Source organism: Cicer arietinum, chromosome 2, assembly GCF_000331145.2.
Source record: "Cicer arietinum cultivar CDC Frontier isolate Library 1 chromosome 2, Cicar.CDCFrontier_v2.0, whole genome shotgun sequence".
Classification (NCBI taxonomy): domain Eukaryota; kingdom Viridiplantae; phylum Streptophyta; class Magnoliopsida; order Fabales; family Fabaceae; genus Cicer; species Cicer arietinum.
In genome coordinates this window covers 37,808,910-37,827,594 of record NC_021161.2, presented here as the reverse complement: position 1 = coordinate 37,827,594, position 18,685 = coordinate 37,808,910, and the positions used below count along the sequence as shown (strand labels likewise).

General features: G+C 30.2%; 2 protein-coding genes across 3 annotated transcripts; one reads left to right on the top strand and one right to left on the bottom strand.

Moving 5' to 3' along the window:
• Window positions 1-9,851: 9,851 nt before the first annotated feature.
• On the bottom strand, window positions 9,852-10,214 carry LOC140919434 (secreted RxLR effector protein 161-like). Its single transcript, XM_073365447.1, has one exon. The coding sequence runs from the start codon at window positions 10,212-10,214 to the stop codon at window positions 9,852-9,854; it is 363 nt and encodes a 120-aa protein (XP_073221548.1).
• A 2,002-nt stretch (window positions 10,215-12,216) lies between these two features.
• On the top strand, window positions 12,217-17,866 carry LOC101500601 (uncharacterized). 2 transcript variants are annotated; one of them, XM_012712960.3, is made up of 9 exons: window positions 12,226-12,372; window positions 12,479-13,365; window positions 13,882-13,958; window positions 14,074-14,239; window positions 14,805-14,893; window positions 14,984-15,148; window positions 15,236-15,313; window positions 15,724-15,827; window positions 17,459-17,866. In XM_012712960.3, exons 2-9 carry the CDS (start codon window positions 12,642-12,644, stop codon window positions 17,562-17,564), a joined length of 1,509 nt encoding a protein of 502 aa, XP_012568414.1. In that variant the 5' UTR covers window positions 12,226-12,372; window positions 12,479-12,641; the 3' UTR covers window positions 17,565-17,866. The 2 variants fall into 2 exon arrangements, with proteins under 2 accessions (XP_073221338.1, XP_012568414.1); XM_073365237.1 differs by having other exon boundaries at window positions 12,217-13,365.
• The last annotated feature ends 819 nt before the right edge of the window (window positions 17,867-18,685 follow it).

Here is an 18,685-nt window from a genome sequence, read left to right as displayed (position 1 = left end):
AATTATAACAATATTAATATTGATTTAATTTTTTTAAATAATGTAATTTTCTTACAAGGGGAGTATTTTCATTTACATATAATATATATTATATCCTTGCTTTGTTTATTTTACAAATAAAATAAAATAAAATTATTTGGTTTACCGCTTCTGAATTTGATTGTTTCTTATCTAAGTAATTCATAAAAACCAACCGACCTTCATCAAATTAGCAAAAAGTTATCAATTTTGTCAAACACAATTCTACTCTCCCTTCTCGTGTTTGCACTTTCAATTGGCATCAGAGTTCTGTCTCAAGGCTGAGCAATTTACAATGTTTGAGGAAAGATCCAAAGGTTCAACATGTCTCAATTTAGTGAATCAACAGATGAAAAAATTGATGTATTTTCTGAATTTACTCGATCTGATTTAATTAGTGCTATAAATGATTTTTTAAATATTAATCACAAATTGTCTTTACAACTGAAAACATACAAATCTAATTGAAAAAGTTAATGTTTTAAAGAATCAAAGTACTAAATTTAAAATAGAAAATACAAATATGAAAACTGATATTACTAAACTTAACATAGAGAATACAAATCTGAAAACTGATATTACTGAACTTAAGACAAATAATACAACTCTGGAAACTAATATTATGGAACTTAAAACAGAAAATGCAAATCTGAAAACTGATATTGCTGAACTTAAGGCAAAAAATCTAACTCTAAAAAGTAATTATAGTTCAACATTAATTGAAAATACCACATGTAAACTCTGATAAGCATGAAGAAGTATTTCAAGATTTTATTGATAATGGTATGGAAAGAAGCAAATATGCATCCATAATTTATGGGGTTAGTAGGAATGGTAAAAGATGAATAAGATTTCAAGAAAAAGTAATTGAATCTAAGTTTATCCCCTCTAATGATTTATGTACTATTTGCTATAAGAAATGTCACACTAAAATATCTTGTTCTATGCTAACCACATGGAAAGACAATAAATCTTTAAGATCTAACAAACCAGGACCCAACCAAATTTGGGTACCAAAAGATAAAATTGTTTATGTTGCAGATGTTCTATGCAACCAAATTGAAACACCAGTCATGGTGCCTGGTCAATGGATGCTTGCAATATAAAAGGCAAAAAGGTATATGTTCCAAGACCTATCAAGCAGAAACCAACTGACTCTGGTGGAAGAAGGATTGGTCAACACAATGCTTATCAGAACCAGAACCATATGATGAACCAGAAATATCTGAAGTATCAACAGAATCAAAACTGGCAGAGAAATCACACATATCAACATAATTGGAACTACCAGAAGAATCAAAATTACCATCATAGGAATCCGATACATCAGTAGAAACAGAAGTGGCAGATTAAAAGTCAGAATCAAGAGACTTCTTTGAACACTCCAATCAAATTTATCAAGACTACAAACTTGGATGGGAATTCAAATCCCTTCATTCAGACTCTCTAATTAGAGAATATGCAAACTCAAAATCTGAAAACCAGAAAATAAGAACTAAGAGGGTTTTCACAGTGAAACTGAAACTGTTAACATATAGGTGATATCTTTCTTTAAATTTAATTGTTGTTTGATATTATAATTACTGTGATAACAAGAAGCTTGATCTTAAAAATCAAGATAGATGAGTATTTTGCAGGTTCTCAAAAATTTAGAGGAACAAGGAGATCCACATAATCTAAACACTTCAGCAGAAGTAGCACACAAGTTTGGTGTTTACGAAACAAGCAGAAACCACTAGAAGCAAAACTAATGTATTGGTTGTATTGATTTCATTATTAATTATCTTACTTATATTAGGTTATATAAAAAAACATCTTGACCTTAAAAAGTCAAAGCAAGTTGAGGATACTGCATGTTTATCGGAACTTGAGGAAACATATGCAGACAAATTAGAAGATGACAAATCTTCAGAGGATGAATCTGATCAAGTTAGAATCAGTTAAGATAAGTTAGAAGGAAGATCTGGATGAAAGTACAAGACATCTCATATCATTGGAAGTTCATGTGATCCCGTGAGGATCAGATCATCATTAAGAGATACCACTTTGTTTGGCTCACTCTCGTCAATTGAGTCTACCACTGTTGATGAAGCATTGGCAAATGATGGAAGGATTATAGCAATGCAAAAAGATTTAAATGAATCTAAGAGGAATGATGTTTGGGATCTAGTACCTACAACTGTGAGTTCTTTACATTAAGTTTTTATTTTTATTTTTTTATTAAGAGAGATTGGGGAATAAATCCATTTTCCACTTTTCTTAATAAATTCTGAACTGATTTGAGGAAAAGTGAATGAAAGAAATTAGTAGGAATGAGTGAGAAAAATGAATGATTAAGCATATAGAAAATTTTCACAAATTGTATTTAAATGATATTTGATGGCATGCATGTTGTAAACTCTGATTGTAAGTTTTTTAAAATCAATTTATGCATTAAGACTATTTAATTAGATGCGCGTACATTGTTTCAAAGTTAATATGCTTTTCGAGCACGAATTTTACTAGTTACTACTGTTGCCTCTAATGCGTATGCAAAACTGTGAGTTTTGCCTATTGTAAAATGTCGTCATCATTTTGCCTCTGATTATCGCCCTTAAATTCTAAGTGTTGCAGTCTCTCAAAAATTAATGTTAAGTTTACATTTGGTCTAGTATTTGCCTCTGATTTCAGCTCTAAATCAGGGACTTAAAATATATTTTATATGAGTTAAATTGTGTTTCTTTAAGCTGTTGTGAAAAAAATGTATGCATGACATAACATCTCAATCTTATAATACATCTAATTCATGGCCTAAGTCATGGTGAGACATTTGATGGAGTTGTTTCAGGTATGAAACAACAGGCAAATGAAGAACAATCGGGGCACTGGTTAGGGTTGTAGCCAAGCCAACTTTATTATTTAGGTTCAATTGTTTTGGCGGCCTACAATAAAACAATTGGACAACTTTTCCATACTCTAATGAAAAGTTTCACTCATGTATTTCAAAATTTTCTAAATCAAAATCAGGTGTCAATTGACACAGTTTTATGAAAGTGTTTTATTGCATAAAAAACCTATTATTTCATATATATTTTTTTTTAAAAGAAATATGTTTTTGGTTCTTGCAAATATGGTTCATTTTGATTTTAGTCTGTGTAATCTTTTTTTGTTTGATTTACACCCTTGCAAATTCTAACAAGTTTTAAAAAAGTCCTTTATGAATCTTTTTTAGAAAAAAATTGGTGACATGACCAATTTTGGATGAAGTGACACATGATGAATGTGTAATCGTTGTTGACTATACAATATTTAATATTTAAAATTAAAATTCATTTTATTAACTCATTTAACTAAAAACTTAAAACTAATTAAATAATAAAAACTCAATAATCTTCATCTTCAACCCCAATTTTTTTAATAAAAACTCATCAATCATCATCTTCAACCCTAATTTCTTCATCTTCAAATCACAAATTCTTATATCTGGATCCAAAATCTAAAAATTCCAATGTCACTTTTTTCTTACACCACACCTATAATATTTGTCATAACTACCAAAGACATAAATAAATAAGCCAACTAACACACCTATTTTTCTTTTATTTTCTTTCTTTCTTTCTCTTTCTTTCTTTCTTTCTCCGTCAAACAGAGTAAAAAAAACCATTGTTCTTCTCTTCTATGATTTTTTCTCCAAACAAAATCAGATAGCGACCGACGAGCGTAACCTCGCCAGAGATTTGCCTCTACTCTTCCCGTTGTTGGAAAAATCAATTTTATCTATCTTCAACTTCTTAATTCTTATTTGTTTGCCTCTACCTTCTCGATAGACAACATTAAATCTCTAAATAAATTTGCGTTTTCCTTTTCTTTTTGATTGAATATATCTGAAATAGCAATACGGAGGGAAAAAGGTTTTTGTTGCAGAAAACAACCTATGTCTTTGGTGGTTATGGCAAAGATTATAGGTGTGGTGTAAAAAAAATGAGAGATTAAAATTTTAAGAGTTTGGATCCAGATATGAGAATTTGTGATTTGAAGACGAATAAATTAGGGTTGAAGATGAAGGTTGTTGAGTTTTCATTAAAAAAATTGGGGTCAAAGATGAAGATTATTGAGTTTTTATAATTAATTGGTTTATTAATTAATTAATTTGTTTTAATTTTTTAATTAAATAATTAAATGAGTTAGTAAAATGAGTTTTAATTTTAAATATTAAATATTGTCTATTCAACAACAATTACACGATCATTATGTGCTACTTCATCAAAAATTAACCATGTCACAATTTTTTTACTAAAAACGATTCATAAATGACTTTTTTAAAACTTGTTAGAATTTGCAATGGTATAAATAAAAAAAATAAAAGTTAAAAGGTCTAAAATCAAAACGAAACATATTTGTAAGAACCAAAAATATATTTAAACATTTTTTTCTAAGCCCCCTTGAGAGGGATATTTTTACTGTCATTCCCCTTATTTTTGAACTTAGTGTGATTTATTTCTCACCCAATTTATTTTAAAATCTAGCAGTTGGAGGTAGTTCTGGAGCAGCTTGATGTTGGAGGATTAATTTAGTTTTTTTTATTAGTCATGATGTAGTAGGGATTGATGTATTAAGTTTATGTAAAAGTTAAATTCAGAAACTTGGTTGATCCAACGTACCTTATGAATCAGTTTCAAGCGGTTATAAACTATAATTCTATATATAGTTCAATTGTCTAATTTTGATTCTTATTGTTTATTTTTCTTACACGCCTCTACATTATTGAGATGTATGGATTATATTCCCAAATTCTCGATGCTTGGTATTAGGTCTTACAACATCCAATATGACACTTTTGACATATTTGAAGAATTTTGAAAGAAAAAAAATTAAACACCTTTTTGAACACGACAATGACACCAACATATGCATCCTTTGAAGGAGATTCCTCTACAACGTCTCAAGCCTTCATTATTATGTTCAATAATTCTTACGATTTGACTTGTTTCGCATTCACATCTACAAGGTTTGCAAATTTTACCTTCACATCCAACTTGCATCTAGCTCTAACATGTTTTGAAATATGATATCGACATAGTAAAACAGTAGAGGTTAGAAATTTTTTTGCAACAACATTCATCAATGCGGTACCTATATCAATCACAATTACCTCAGAAATCTTGTCTTTAGACTTCAACAAATTACGACACATCCCTAGTACCCAACTGAAATTATCATTCTTTTCAAATTTGAGAAAAACAAACCCAATTGAATCTGTTGAACTCACACCAACGATCAGAAAAAATGACACTTCATACTGATTTGTTTTGTAAGTCAAAATTCACCAGCAACACAATCGAAAAAGTGTTAAACAACTTGACTGATTTGTGATGAGCCAAAAAAATATTTTTAATTTCAGCTTTTGACTTATCAATTGTTCTATATCTATATGCACATTTTTTTATCATCCAAGCATTTCAATAGATGTTGCATTTCTGATCTCGAACCCCATAAATTCTTCTTGTATATTTGACGCGCATTATAAACTTCATTGTAGTCACACTTTCATTTCTTATGTCTTTCATAGTCATTAGAGCATTTTATGGTGGGACCATGTTCCTTGTCATCTCACCAACAAGTTTCTTCTTTTCCTCATTTAAACGACCAGCAACGAGATGATCTTCTAATTTTTTATCCATCTCATGGTTGTGTGATCCTGACAAAATAAGATTCCATTCTTTGGTTGTTAGAAAATAACCACACAATCTGAATGGACATTCACATTTCCTAGATCAGGTGTCTTCACATTTGAACTTCTTATTGATTCTTTTATATACACAACCCCTTTTGCAGTCCAATACAAAAAATTGTTTTCTTCTATCAGAACCATGATAAGATTTTGTAATTACCACTGAAAATCTTAAATTAACTGTATGACGACAAATCCAAGCAATCAAATAATCTCAACAACTATATTTATTATTAGTAATAAAGTGTATCCCAACATCAAACATAACTAACTACAAACATTTTTCACAAATTAAAACTCAATTATGCAAAAAATAGACAATTTTGGACTATAATAACAATTATCAGATGCGTGAGTCTGGTAGTGTAATTTTTTGAAAAATACACTACCAGATGCATGAATCCGGTAGTGGTAAGTTCTTAAAAAAGGTACTACAAGATTCCAGAATCCATACTACTCTATATAGAACTTCAAAAACTTTAACAACCAAAATAATGAGTAGGATTTTAGAGCTACATTACATTTGCAATTAAGAAAAAAAAAGAGTTGATGATGTCAATAGATAGAATAATGGGGATTTTGAACTCTAAAAACATGAAAAATAAGTGAAGTATTTGAGGTTGAGTGTTGATAAAGAAGTGTTTAGTAAGAAGACTGACATGAGTGGTGTATTGGCGTATACCAGATGTCAGAATCCGATAACTTAAATTACCAAATTCATGCATTCAAAAATTTACCGACTAAGAACATGGAATCCAATGAAAAGTAAATTTAACAATTTGAGAGACCTCTTGACAATAGTGAAAGAATGAACAGACCCTCTTATTTTGAAAGTTGAATTGAGCGAAGGCCAGACCAACACATTATGAGGCCTAAAGCAAAATTATTAAACGAGACTTTTTTCAGAAAGTTAATAAATAAATTATTAAAATTTTATTTAATAACTATAGAAAATTTCTTAAGCAGAATTAATGGCATTTTCAAATCTATTTTCTCTATATTTTTCAAAAAATAAAATAAAACATTTCAACTGTTCTACCGCAACATCAAAAACTCATAAATTTTTTCATCTTTTAGTTGAAAAAGAAAATCGTGTGTGTATGTTGTACCACTCCAGTAACTCATGTTAGTAATATGTTTAACATTTATATCGTGATTTCTCAATTTATAATTAATATTTTTCATATAAGCAATATACTCACTTTTTTTTGTCGTATAATTTCTCAATTTATAACTAATATTTCTTTCACTTCTACTACCCTTCGTTAGTCGATTTACCTATACGCAGAGTATTAAATAATTTGCAATAAAAACAAAATATTTTATTTAATTTATATAAAATTTTATCAATTTTAAATTTTAGAATATTAAAATATGAGGTTTTTTATTAAATAAAAATATATATTTGTTTTGTTAAGAAGGTCTAAAACGCTTGCTTTAAGTGTCTTATTATTGGACTGATCTGAATCGAGCTGACCCATTAAAAAAACTATGAAACACTAGTATTTTAATATTTTTTTTATATTCACGTGTAATTAAAAAATTTGTATAACAAAAACATACAATATTAACTTCAAGAAAAAGACTCAAAATAAATCCTGTATAAACTATTGAGTCGTGTTGCATCTATCTTGTCAGAAAGACTCGGTTCGAAAAGGGAAGAGACAATGGAAAGAAATCATCAACACTACCTAATTGATACTATCTCTATTTTTATATATAAGATTTTATTGATTAAATTATATTAAACAAAATTAATTATTGTATTAAATTTATTAAAATTTAAATTATTTAAAAAAAATGATGCAAAAAAGATATTATCTAATTAAAATTATATAAAAAAAGACAGAGAAAATCCAAAATACTTATATATTTAAAGAAATGATGTAGTAAAAAATGTAATTAATTTTATTTAATGTCAACATAAAAAAATTTACACAATAATAAAATTATAATTAAAATCAATTATATAAATAATTATAATGAAAATTAAATATTATTATTAATATGATAATTTGATTAATTAATTATATACAAACTTTTTATATTGATGATTTATATAAATTAAATTCATAAAAGAATAGGTGACAAAATTAGTTAGGCAAAAAAAAAACTTTGTTGTAAACAAAAAAAAAATAAGACGGTGACTTATAGTTAAAATGGCAACTGGTAGAAAATAATCTGATATTGTCGGTTAAAACGCGTTTTCTTTTTTCATCCTATCATTTCCAATATGTCAATTGTTTCAGTTAGATTGTCACAATTGTATTTGACATTTGATGTTATTATTATTCAACGTTGTTCATCACCCAAAGCTATCACCGCTTATGTTGTACTTTTCTTTTTTAAAGGAAATTTTATGGTTATCTATTCTTGTTTCTTTTTAAACAATTAGGGAGGTTTAGAACAAGATCAATTTAGATTAGAATATAAAATAAATAATATTAATTATTTATAATTAAATCAATAATTAATATTATATTTATAGATATAATTAATTATAAAAATTATAATATTAATAATTAATTTATTAATTTTATAAAATTTTCAATTTAGAGAAGTCAACTTTTAATTAATCACTCTTTTTATTGTTTGGTGTATAGTTATATATTTCTACTTTCAATTATTCATACTATATCCACACGTACAACTAATCATAGGAAATTTATTAATTTATTATTTTAAATGAGTCATTTTTTATTGTGTAAATCAAATATTATCCCTCAAGATGACAATAGGCCACAAAACTCTTCCTCGATAGTTTCAATGACATTTCCAAAGCTAAATTTGAATCCAAGACTTTTACCATCTTATTCAAGTACTCTTGAGTGAGCCAAATCCCTTTTTCATACTAATACATTAATTAATCAATAATAAAAATTTAAAACATATCTTTTTTTGTTAGTAGAAAAAATGATATTTACCACTTAAAACTCACACATACAATTACGAAAAATTTCAATCAATTACATAACATTATATCTAACTTAACAATATCTTTAGTTTAATTAGGTCTTACAAACCAATTTAAGAGCATATCTATCTATACTATGTACTAGTACTATATATTTCTATTACTATAATAATAGTACAATTTCAAAGAAATTTGAATCGGATGCACTACAATTAATTTTTTCACACCTATTCATGACATGTGGGAATTCTACATCAATGCATTTATACAAAATCAGTAAATTGGTAATTTTTTTATGATGTGGCAATGTTTGTGTGGTCTTATTTTGTTGTTAAAACGAAGATCAATCAGTTAATAAACTAAAAATGTTCTTAGTTTTTGTAAAATGAAGATTGATTGAATATAAAACGGAGATTGATCAGATTATAAAACGGATAACGTTATCCGTTTCTCACTAACAAAATTAAAGCTTTCAATGCCAAAATGAACACACAAAATTGTTAATCCAGTTCAAAGATGAACTCTTACGTTTGGGGGACTAGATCCGACTTTGAATTATCACTAATATGAGATGAAAGATGATTACAATTTTCTGCACTTGTGTGCTGCCAGTTTCTGCACAGTTCTACAAAACTGCAACTTATATTTTATTTCTACACTCTCTGTTTTTCTAGCCTTGTTTGTTTTGGCTTATATACAAGTTGTTTACAATTTAGGAGTAACAAACAAAAGTAGTTACAACTAACTAACTAAAAACTAACTACCCAAAACAGATTTCATCTCCAAAGTCTTCTAATTGAGTATCACATATTACAAATCTCCACCTTGATACCAAATGAGAAGCTTCAACTTGTGATTCTTCAAATCATATCCTCTTAGTCCTTGATATTAGTTTCTGGACTTTATTTGCAGCATATCCAAATAATGTTTGAATTTGCTAAGTGTGACTGGTTTTGTAAACATGTCAGCTGGGTTGTCACTTGTGCGCACCTTTGCCACATTTATCTCACCTCTTTCAGTGACATCCCTGACGAAATGAAGCCTGATGTCTATATACTTGGTTCTTTCATGATACATTTGATTTTTACTTAAATGAATGACACTTTGGCTGTCACAATTTATGCAAACCGACTCTTGTTTTACACCAAGTTCAATGATCAATCCTCTCAACCAAATTCCTTCTTTCACAGCTTCAACAAGAGCAACATATTATGCTTCTATTGATGATAATGCCACTATGTGTTGAAGATTAGCTTTCCAACTGACTGTGTTGTTAAACACCATGAACACATATCCTGTAAGAGATGTTCTTCTATCTAAATCTCCAGCAAAATCAGAGTCTACAAATCCTTGGATTGGTTTTGATGGTTCCGAACTTTTGTTGTATTCCAAACACATGCTTTGAGTTCTCTTTAGGTACCTTAGAATCCATATGTCATCTAGCCAATGATTCATTCCTGGATTTCCCGTAAACCTGCTTGTGACACTTACAACATGAGAAATGCCTGGTCTTGAACATACCATAGCATACATGACGCTCCTTATGGCACTTGCATATGGTATTGACTTCATGTCTTATGTTTCCTGGTTTGTGTTTGGTGACATGGCTAAAGGAAGTTTGAAGTGATATGCAAATGGAAAGCTAACTTCATTTGATTCACTCATATTGAATCTATTTAATACTTTTCCAATGTAGTTCTCTTGGAAAATTATCAGTTTTCCTTTCTCTCTAATTATGATGATTTCCATTCCTAGGATCCTCTTGACTGGCCCCAAGTCCTTCATCTCGAATTCTTTCTTCAGTTGGCCCTTCAATTTTTCTATTTCTTTCATACTTTTATATGTTATTAGCATGTCATCCACATATAGTAGCAAGGAAATGTATGTGGCTGATGATACTTGTTTATAATACACACAACTATCAAAGTTACTTCTAGCATAACTTTAATTGAGCATGAATAATCAAACCTCAAATACAATTGTCTTGGTGATTGCTTTAGCCCACAAAGTGATCTCTTTAGCAAACAGACCCGATCATCTCTTCCTTGAGTCCTAAAGCCATCTGGTTGTTGCATTAAGATTGTTTCATTCAGATCACCATGGAGAAAGGTTGTTTTGACAACCATTTGTTCTAACTCCATGTAAAAGTGTGTTACCATGTCTAGAATTATCCTTATAGATGAATGCTTGACTACAAGATAAAATATTTCATAGTAGTCTACAGATTCCCTAAGTGAATCCTTTTGCTGCTAGCATTGCTTTGAACCTGGATGGTTCAACTACTAGAATTCCCTCATTCCTCTTGAAAATGCATTTGTTGCCCACAATTATGGAGTTTGCAACCTTAGGTATGAGTTATTAAGTGTTGTTTTTCTCCAATGATTTCAGCTCCTCTGTCATAGCTAAAATCCATTTGTCTTTGTCTTAAGACCTAACAACTTCATTGCAGTTTTTGGGATCTTCTTGAATGATCTTTTTAGCAGCATGTAATGCATATCTGATCATGTCTGCATAACCATATCTTTGAGTGTGTTTTGATGTCCTTCTTTCTCTGTCCCTGATGAGATTGTAGTCGTCTACTTCCTGTTCTATTGAATTGTCACGTTTTGGGAACATATCACATTCAACTGAGTTTGCGTTAGTCTTGTCTTGTTGACACCTCCCTCATAACCTTGTCTCAAAGACTCAAGATTAAACGAAGAAAATATTATCTAACCTTTATAACTTAAAGAAATCAAAATAAAACATAAAAAATCTTAATAGACTAAAGTGAAATATAAAAACTTCTTAAATGCCAAAAGTGTAATTTAGACTAGAAATACTTTAAGAAATAAAAACATAATCTAAAGACCTCAAAAGAAAAAGGAATACTCCATGTCAAACAAATCAACACAACCATTTGCATTTGCTTATATGTAGACTATAATTATGAGTAACTGAAGTTTGTTAATGAATAAAGCTTTAGAAGAGGCGTAATTGAGGGTAGGGAAGAATACAAGGATATAGGATTTGAATTAGGGATGATAAACAAATCCACACTCGTGGATACTTGTAGATAAAATCTGTGATGAATATGGGGCGGCACCTTATTGATGAAATAAATGGAAAAATAGATTATATGTCAATTAACGGAGTGTCGACAGGTATTTGAAGAAACTTTACCTATTTAATTTTTAAAATAACATCTTGACTAAGAAACTTTTTATATGTATATATATAATTTAAATTTTTAAATAAACATTTTTCAAATAAATATTCTGAATAATAATAATATAATAATTATCAAATTTAGTTGCAGTTTTAATTATTCATAAAATAAATTATCAAATTTTAAAATTCCAACAATTTTAATCTCTCAGTCAAATTTTTAAACTAAATAGGGTTATTTGATATATTTGTAATGTCTGTGTCAATAAAAAGATAAGACAGTATTTAATTTTTGTGGGACAAAAAAACTGAAGATACTTAGGACAAAATCATCAATCTTCAATAAATAAATATCTTGGCACATTGTCCTTCATCGCTTTCACACGCTCAAACAAAAATCAAACGGAGGTTTCATTTCAGCTCCCTGACTCTGACTTTTCTCCTATCAACATTTTTTTCTTCTTCTTCTTCTTCTTCTTCCACCATTACCGATTTACTTCAAACCCTCTTCATCCATTTCCCACTTCCATTCTTCCCAAATCCCAAACTCCCTTTCTTTTTTCCTTAATCCATAACCTCTCAGGTAAGTTATACAGCTAATTTTATCCCTTCTTTTTCTTTATTCTATTTGCACCCCCTTTTCATTGTTTTCTTTACTTCCCTAACAATTTCCTTCATTCCCTTTTCAGGGTAGGATAAAACCCCCAAAAAATTAGTTTTATTTATTTATTTATTTATAACATTTTTAATTAACCCCAAAATTAGAAAATAGTTGACAAAGAGGAAAGATCAAACAAAAAAGACGTATAGTGAAAACTAGGGTTTTGTTTGTTTGTTTAATTTGTGCTAAAGATGGAAACTTTGAATGGTAATTCAGAACAATATGCAAATGTTTCTTCTAATTCTTCTTCATCGTCATCATCATCATCATCATTATCATCATCATCATTATTATCATCATCATCATCTTTTGGAGGTGTTAATAGTGATGATAACAATGATAGTATAACATGGTATGGTATGAGGTTACCTTCTATTAACCCTTTACGTTCACCACTTTCATTTCTATTGGATTACTCTGGCATTCTACGTTCAACCAATGATTCTGAGGCTGTGATTCTCAACAATGAAGTTTCTGGTCATGGATCACGGTCTCGGGTTGATGATTCTGCTGGTTCTGTTGCTGGGAGCAGTGCAGGGGAAGTTGCAATAAGGATTATTGGAGCTGGAGAAAATATTCAAACTCAGGTTGGAGAAGTGGGTTATGATGATTGTGGTGATGATGTGATTGGTGAGAGAAGTGGAATGCCTGCATTGGATGATGATGATGATACCGAGGGTCGTAGTGGAATTGCAGCTAGTGAAGGGGTTCCTCTTGTGTCTTCGTCTTCATCGTCGTCATTGGCTGGTAGTGGACAGGTTGATGGTGATGCGGCTGAGAATGGAACAGAAAATAGCAGTAGGGATTCGTCTTCCTATCAGAGATATGATATTCAGCTTGTTGCCAAGTGGATTGAGCAGATTCTTCCTTTTTCGCTCTTGTTGTTGGTTGTTTTCATCCGACAGCATTTGCAAGGTATTGCCAATTCATTGGTTATGTTATGTTTGTGATGTTAATTATGGCTTCAAACTTGCGTTACTCCTGTGTAATGATCATAGATAGCCATTTCACATTTTCCTTTATTTACTTTTGCTTAGTTAGTAGTTAATCTTTGGTCAAAATATTTGGAAAATTCAAAGTTGTTTCTGTTAACTTGGCTACCTGTTGTGTGAAGAGCACTTGGCTTACTTGTTCTGAGGTAATGTGCTTGGTGGAATAGTGATTGATTGGTGAGGTAAAACAAATCTTGTGGGGTTAATTAAGATGAAGTTCTTGCCATGTGTTTCTGTTGTGATCCTTTGTTAATAATACAAAAACTTTTCTAATTGAAGATCATTATGTGATTTGCTTTCTAACTTTCTTGTGAGTTGCAATTGTGTCTTTTCTATTTACAATCTCTTCCTCTAAATAGGTGCATGATGCATTGCTTCACACTATTAGTACGAGTCTGCGCTTAATTTGTACCTACTAATCTTTTCTGAGAACTTGCAGGTTTCTTTGTCACAATTTGGATTGCAGCTGTGATGTTCAAGTCAAATGAAATTGTTAAGAAGCAGACAGCTTTGAAGGTACGTTACTCATATATTTGCCAATCCTTTAAAGTTTCTATTCCTAAACCATGCTTATATTCTGTCAACTCCTCACCCTCGTACCATAATATTGAGTGGAAGTTTTATCTTGCAGGGAGATAGGAAAGTCTCTTTACTTGCTGGTATCTCTTTCGCTTTCATTCTTCACGTGATAGGCATTTACTGGTGGTATCGAAATGATGATGTTTTATATCCACTGATCATGTTACCTCCAAAACCAACACCTTTCTGGCATGCAATATTCACCATCTTGGTCAATGGTATGGACTTATTCATGCAATGTTCGATATTACATTGTTGCAATTTATTTTTGCTAGAACTTTTATTTTTCCCCCTTGTAGCATTAGGAAAAAATTAACTGTATGTGATATTAACTGTCATTGCTCGTTCACACATCTATGGAAAATAGGGAATGTTAGCTGATATTTTTGTACACAGGCAATGGTGAAAACAACAGAATCGTTTTTGTCGTCATTTCCTTCACAATGTCTTGAAGAAACGAAGCAAGATAACATTTTTGTATACATGAGGTCAACAACAATAACATAATGATATTCATGAATTAAAGCATGGATAATATATAGGGATCAGAATCAATTTAAAAAGGAAAGTAGGAAGTAAATATGTTCATAAAAAATCTACAATCTCTGAAACATATCTCAACAATAATAATGAGCAATATCTTTCTATCTCATTTAGTTTTGTTAATATACTGTATTTTTATCTTGGTTGATTGTTTGTGTCTCATATATCCGTTTGTATTTGTGACCTCTAGTTATTCTAATTTTTGTTGGTTTTAATGATCACCATTATATTGATTCTCAGATATGTTGATGCGGCAAGTTGCAATGGCTTTTAAGTGTATCCTTCTTATATATTACAAAAAGGGGAAAGGTCATAACTTCCGTCGGCAGGTGATTTATGCTTTCCAAACTAAAAGTATGCAATTTTCAAGTGTAGTTTACTACTACGAGACAACTGCTGACATTGGCTAACTTTTCTAGGCTCAAATGTTAACTCTTGTTGAGTACACGCTGCTGCTGTATCGTGCCTTGTTGCCAACACCAGTTTGGTACCGGTTTTTCTTGAATAGGGAATATGGCAGTCTCTTTTCGTCACTGACCACAGGGTTGTATTTAACTTTCAAGCTAACATCTGTTGTTGAGAAGGTTTGCTTTCGTTTCTTTAATATTTTTAGTGTGTTTATTTCAAGATATGTAAGTGCAATGCTGAATTATCATCTGCGTGCTTATTAGGTCCAATACTTCATATCTGCCTTGAAAGCGTTATCAAGAAAGGACGTTCATTATGGGGTCTATGCCACAACAGAACAGGTAATAATTCAGTTATATTATTTTGTTATTAACATTGTATATAAATCTAACTACTCTATTTCTATTTACTATATAGTATAAAACAACGATCCTCTATTTCTGTTTACTTCAAAATGATTTGTACAACGTCTTGTAATATAGCTTTCATGTATCGATTAATTTAATTTATGGCATTCATCAAGGTAATTTGATTTGTCCTCATCTCCTATATTTAATTTATTTGTGTACTTGCACAAGGTAGTTGTGCACAATTTTTTTTATAGATGAAATGAAGAGGGATCTTCTGTATTATTTTATTTTGGAATTTGTTATTTAAGGATGAAAACTTGCACATATGCTATGTTATTGAAGACTTTTACTGTGCAATTATTTTTTAAAGTATGATTCTAAATTTATGTAATGAAACACAGGTTACTGCTGCTGGTGACCTATGTGCTATATGCCAGGAGAAGATGCATTCCCCTATCTTGTTGCGCTGTAAACACATTTTCTGTGAAGATTGTGTATCTGAGTGGTGAGTCCAAAACTTTATTCCTCATTTAGACATTTTATTTCAACATATAAATGTTCACAGAAATCTACCAAGGAACTTTCCGAGAGCTGATAAATAATTGTTTAGGGTAGGCTAGTCATCAGCTAAAATAGCGTTTTACATCATTTCCCACTATTAATTATCAAGAATGTCCTACTTTTATTTTAATAGCAATGTTATTTTGTTAGTGGGGAGAGTTGAATCCATAATTTGGTCAGAAACATAATTAAAAAAATCTCCTAGAAATATTACGGCCTGTTTACCTCATATTTCCTGTTTTCATTTTTATTTCAAATAATAAAGATAAGAGAATATAGATCCTATATTTTCCTCACCACTTTCCTTTACAATTTATGAAAGTAGGTCTAACATTTTTGGAAATTTTGAAAATATCAAAACTCAACATTATTTTCATTGTTTCTAAAAAAGCATTCTTCCTAGCTTGTCTTCTATCTTCTCTCTTTCACAATTGTTTAACACACGAGTCTTCCATCTCCCTGTTAGCAAATGCAAAAGAAACATAAATTTTAGAAATTGAAAACAAAAAATGTTTTCAGAAAGTAAACGGGGTCTTAATTTCTGTTGATTATTTTTTAAATTCATACCAAACATGGTAATCTTGGATACATAAAATAATCCTCCTAATTGACACCACAAGGAAGTAGATTTTTCTGCACAGTGCACTTTTACTAGGCATGACGATGCTCAAAAGAAAAATGATGCCTTTGGTTATATTATGCATCCAAGTATAGTCATCATTCATGCCTAATGGCCAGAAGTACTGGCCAAAGTTCATGAGTGTTTCCCTCAAGCTATGAGAACTTCATTTCATGCTCAAATTTATTCTTGCCACTTGAAACTGATCAAGTTTTTAAACTACTGATAAAGGGGTATATTTGAGAAGTGTTTGACTTGTGTAAAAAAGCATTTGTTTAAGCTTTTTTCTTGCAAAATATCCCTTTTTGAAAAATCAATGTGGAAGCTCAATATCCTCAAATATATTCTTCACAAAACTCCAATTTAGTCAATCAAAAGCTTTCTCTAGGTCTACTTTGATTGCCATCCATCTTTGAACCCTTCTTATTTCTTGTAGAATGAAGAAACTCTTAAGTCACAATAACATTGTCATGACTCTGCCTACCAGAGAATCAATAATACAACCCAATCTCCTAACCAATAGCTTAGTTACGGTGTTGTAGGACGCATTACACAAACTAATTGGACGAAAATGACTTGTGTAAAAAAGCATTTGTTTAAGTTTTTTTCGTGAAAAACAGCCCTTTTTAAAAAATCATGTTGGAAATTTATAAAATGTTTAAATGGCTGATTATGTTGAAATTATCTAGTTTATGGAGAAAAGCTATAACTATAACTACTTTTTAAAATAAAAGAAGTGTTTTTTCTAATAATTGTAGGAAAAAGAAAAATAGGTTATGTTTTACTTTAAATCTCTGAAAAATAAATCTTTATTTGTTATTATACAACATTAAATCACTTTTTTATATAACATTAAACAAATGTGTCTTAAGAGGCAGGTAGATTGTATTATGATTTTATCTTATTAATGACTTCTCTTATAAGTTGTAACCAACAAAGGCACTTTCTCATTTCAGGTTTGAGAGAGAAAGGACTTGCCCCCTATGCAGAGCATTGGTTAAAGCAGCCGATCTTCGAACTTTTGGAGATGGATCAACAAGTTTGTTTTTCCAATTGTTTTAGTAAACTGATGATCTTCGGTTGGATCATAGTTTTGTACCAATCTCTACTTAAAATGTATCATGTTTCTTACTCTTATTTGGTAAGATTTTTTATCAAAACGATTCTTAGGAAATATGATTGTTCGGAATCTTCAAAGGCATGGTTATGGATTAAAAGTTCGCATTGAGTTGCAACGTCATTGTACAAATTAAGGGCTTTACTCAGCCGTCGGGGGGAAACCCGCTAACCTGATTTATTTTTCATATCCTAGACAGTAAGAAGAACACAAATTTGTTCATAATGTTACATCATTTTGACATTGATCTCCCTCTCCTATCCCTACTCCCCTTTTCTTTGAAGTTTGTATATGTTTTTGCACAGGCTTTATTGAAATATGATAACTAAACTATGTTGTTTGCACTTGGAAGTGTTGAAATTGCCGTATGTTAAAAGTAATTTGGATTTGGATGCTTTTGTTGATTGTCATGTCCCTTTTCTTTTTGCTCAGCTATTGACACTTCTCTTCCAAATTAAATACCAAATGTTTTTGCTAAGAGGAAACATATTGAAGTGTGTCCATCATCTATTACTGGCATGCATTAATGAATTCCTGAGACCTTTAGGTTGTGAATTAATGTATGTACAATTATAGAGATGTGGTATTGAGTGCATATTTGGGTCCCAGTGTAATTTTGCAATAACTACATGCACCGATACTTATTCTTCTGAAGGTCTCTAATCTATTTGAAGTTTTTTAAGTGGGTTCCTGAATAAAGTTGTAAGTGAACCTCTAAATTTATTAATAATAATTTATAATTAGTTGGTTAATTTTTTTTTTTTTATATGCAAATTTTATTAAAAGAAATACAATAGGTACTCTAACTCATAACAATAACAAACATAATGAAGAGGCATCAAACAAAAATAACGATGTTGACACTTTAATATTATCTCCTATGATTTGCGGTGTTTTAGCAAAATACAATTATAAACTAAGTTTTGGGACCTAGTTATAAATTATTTAAAGGCAAATAGTTTTGAGACATGTAGTTTATCTAAATAAAAGCTCTTTTGCCAAGATTACTAGAAAATAAGAAATTTATAGTCACTGGTAAGCAAAATCTTTGTGAATTTAATTCAAA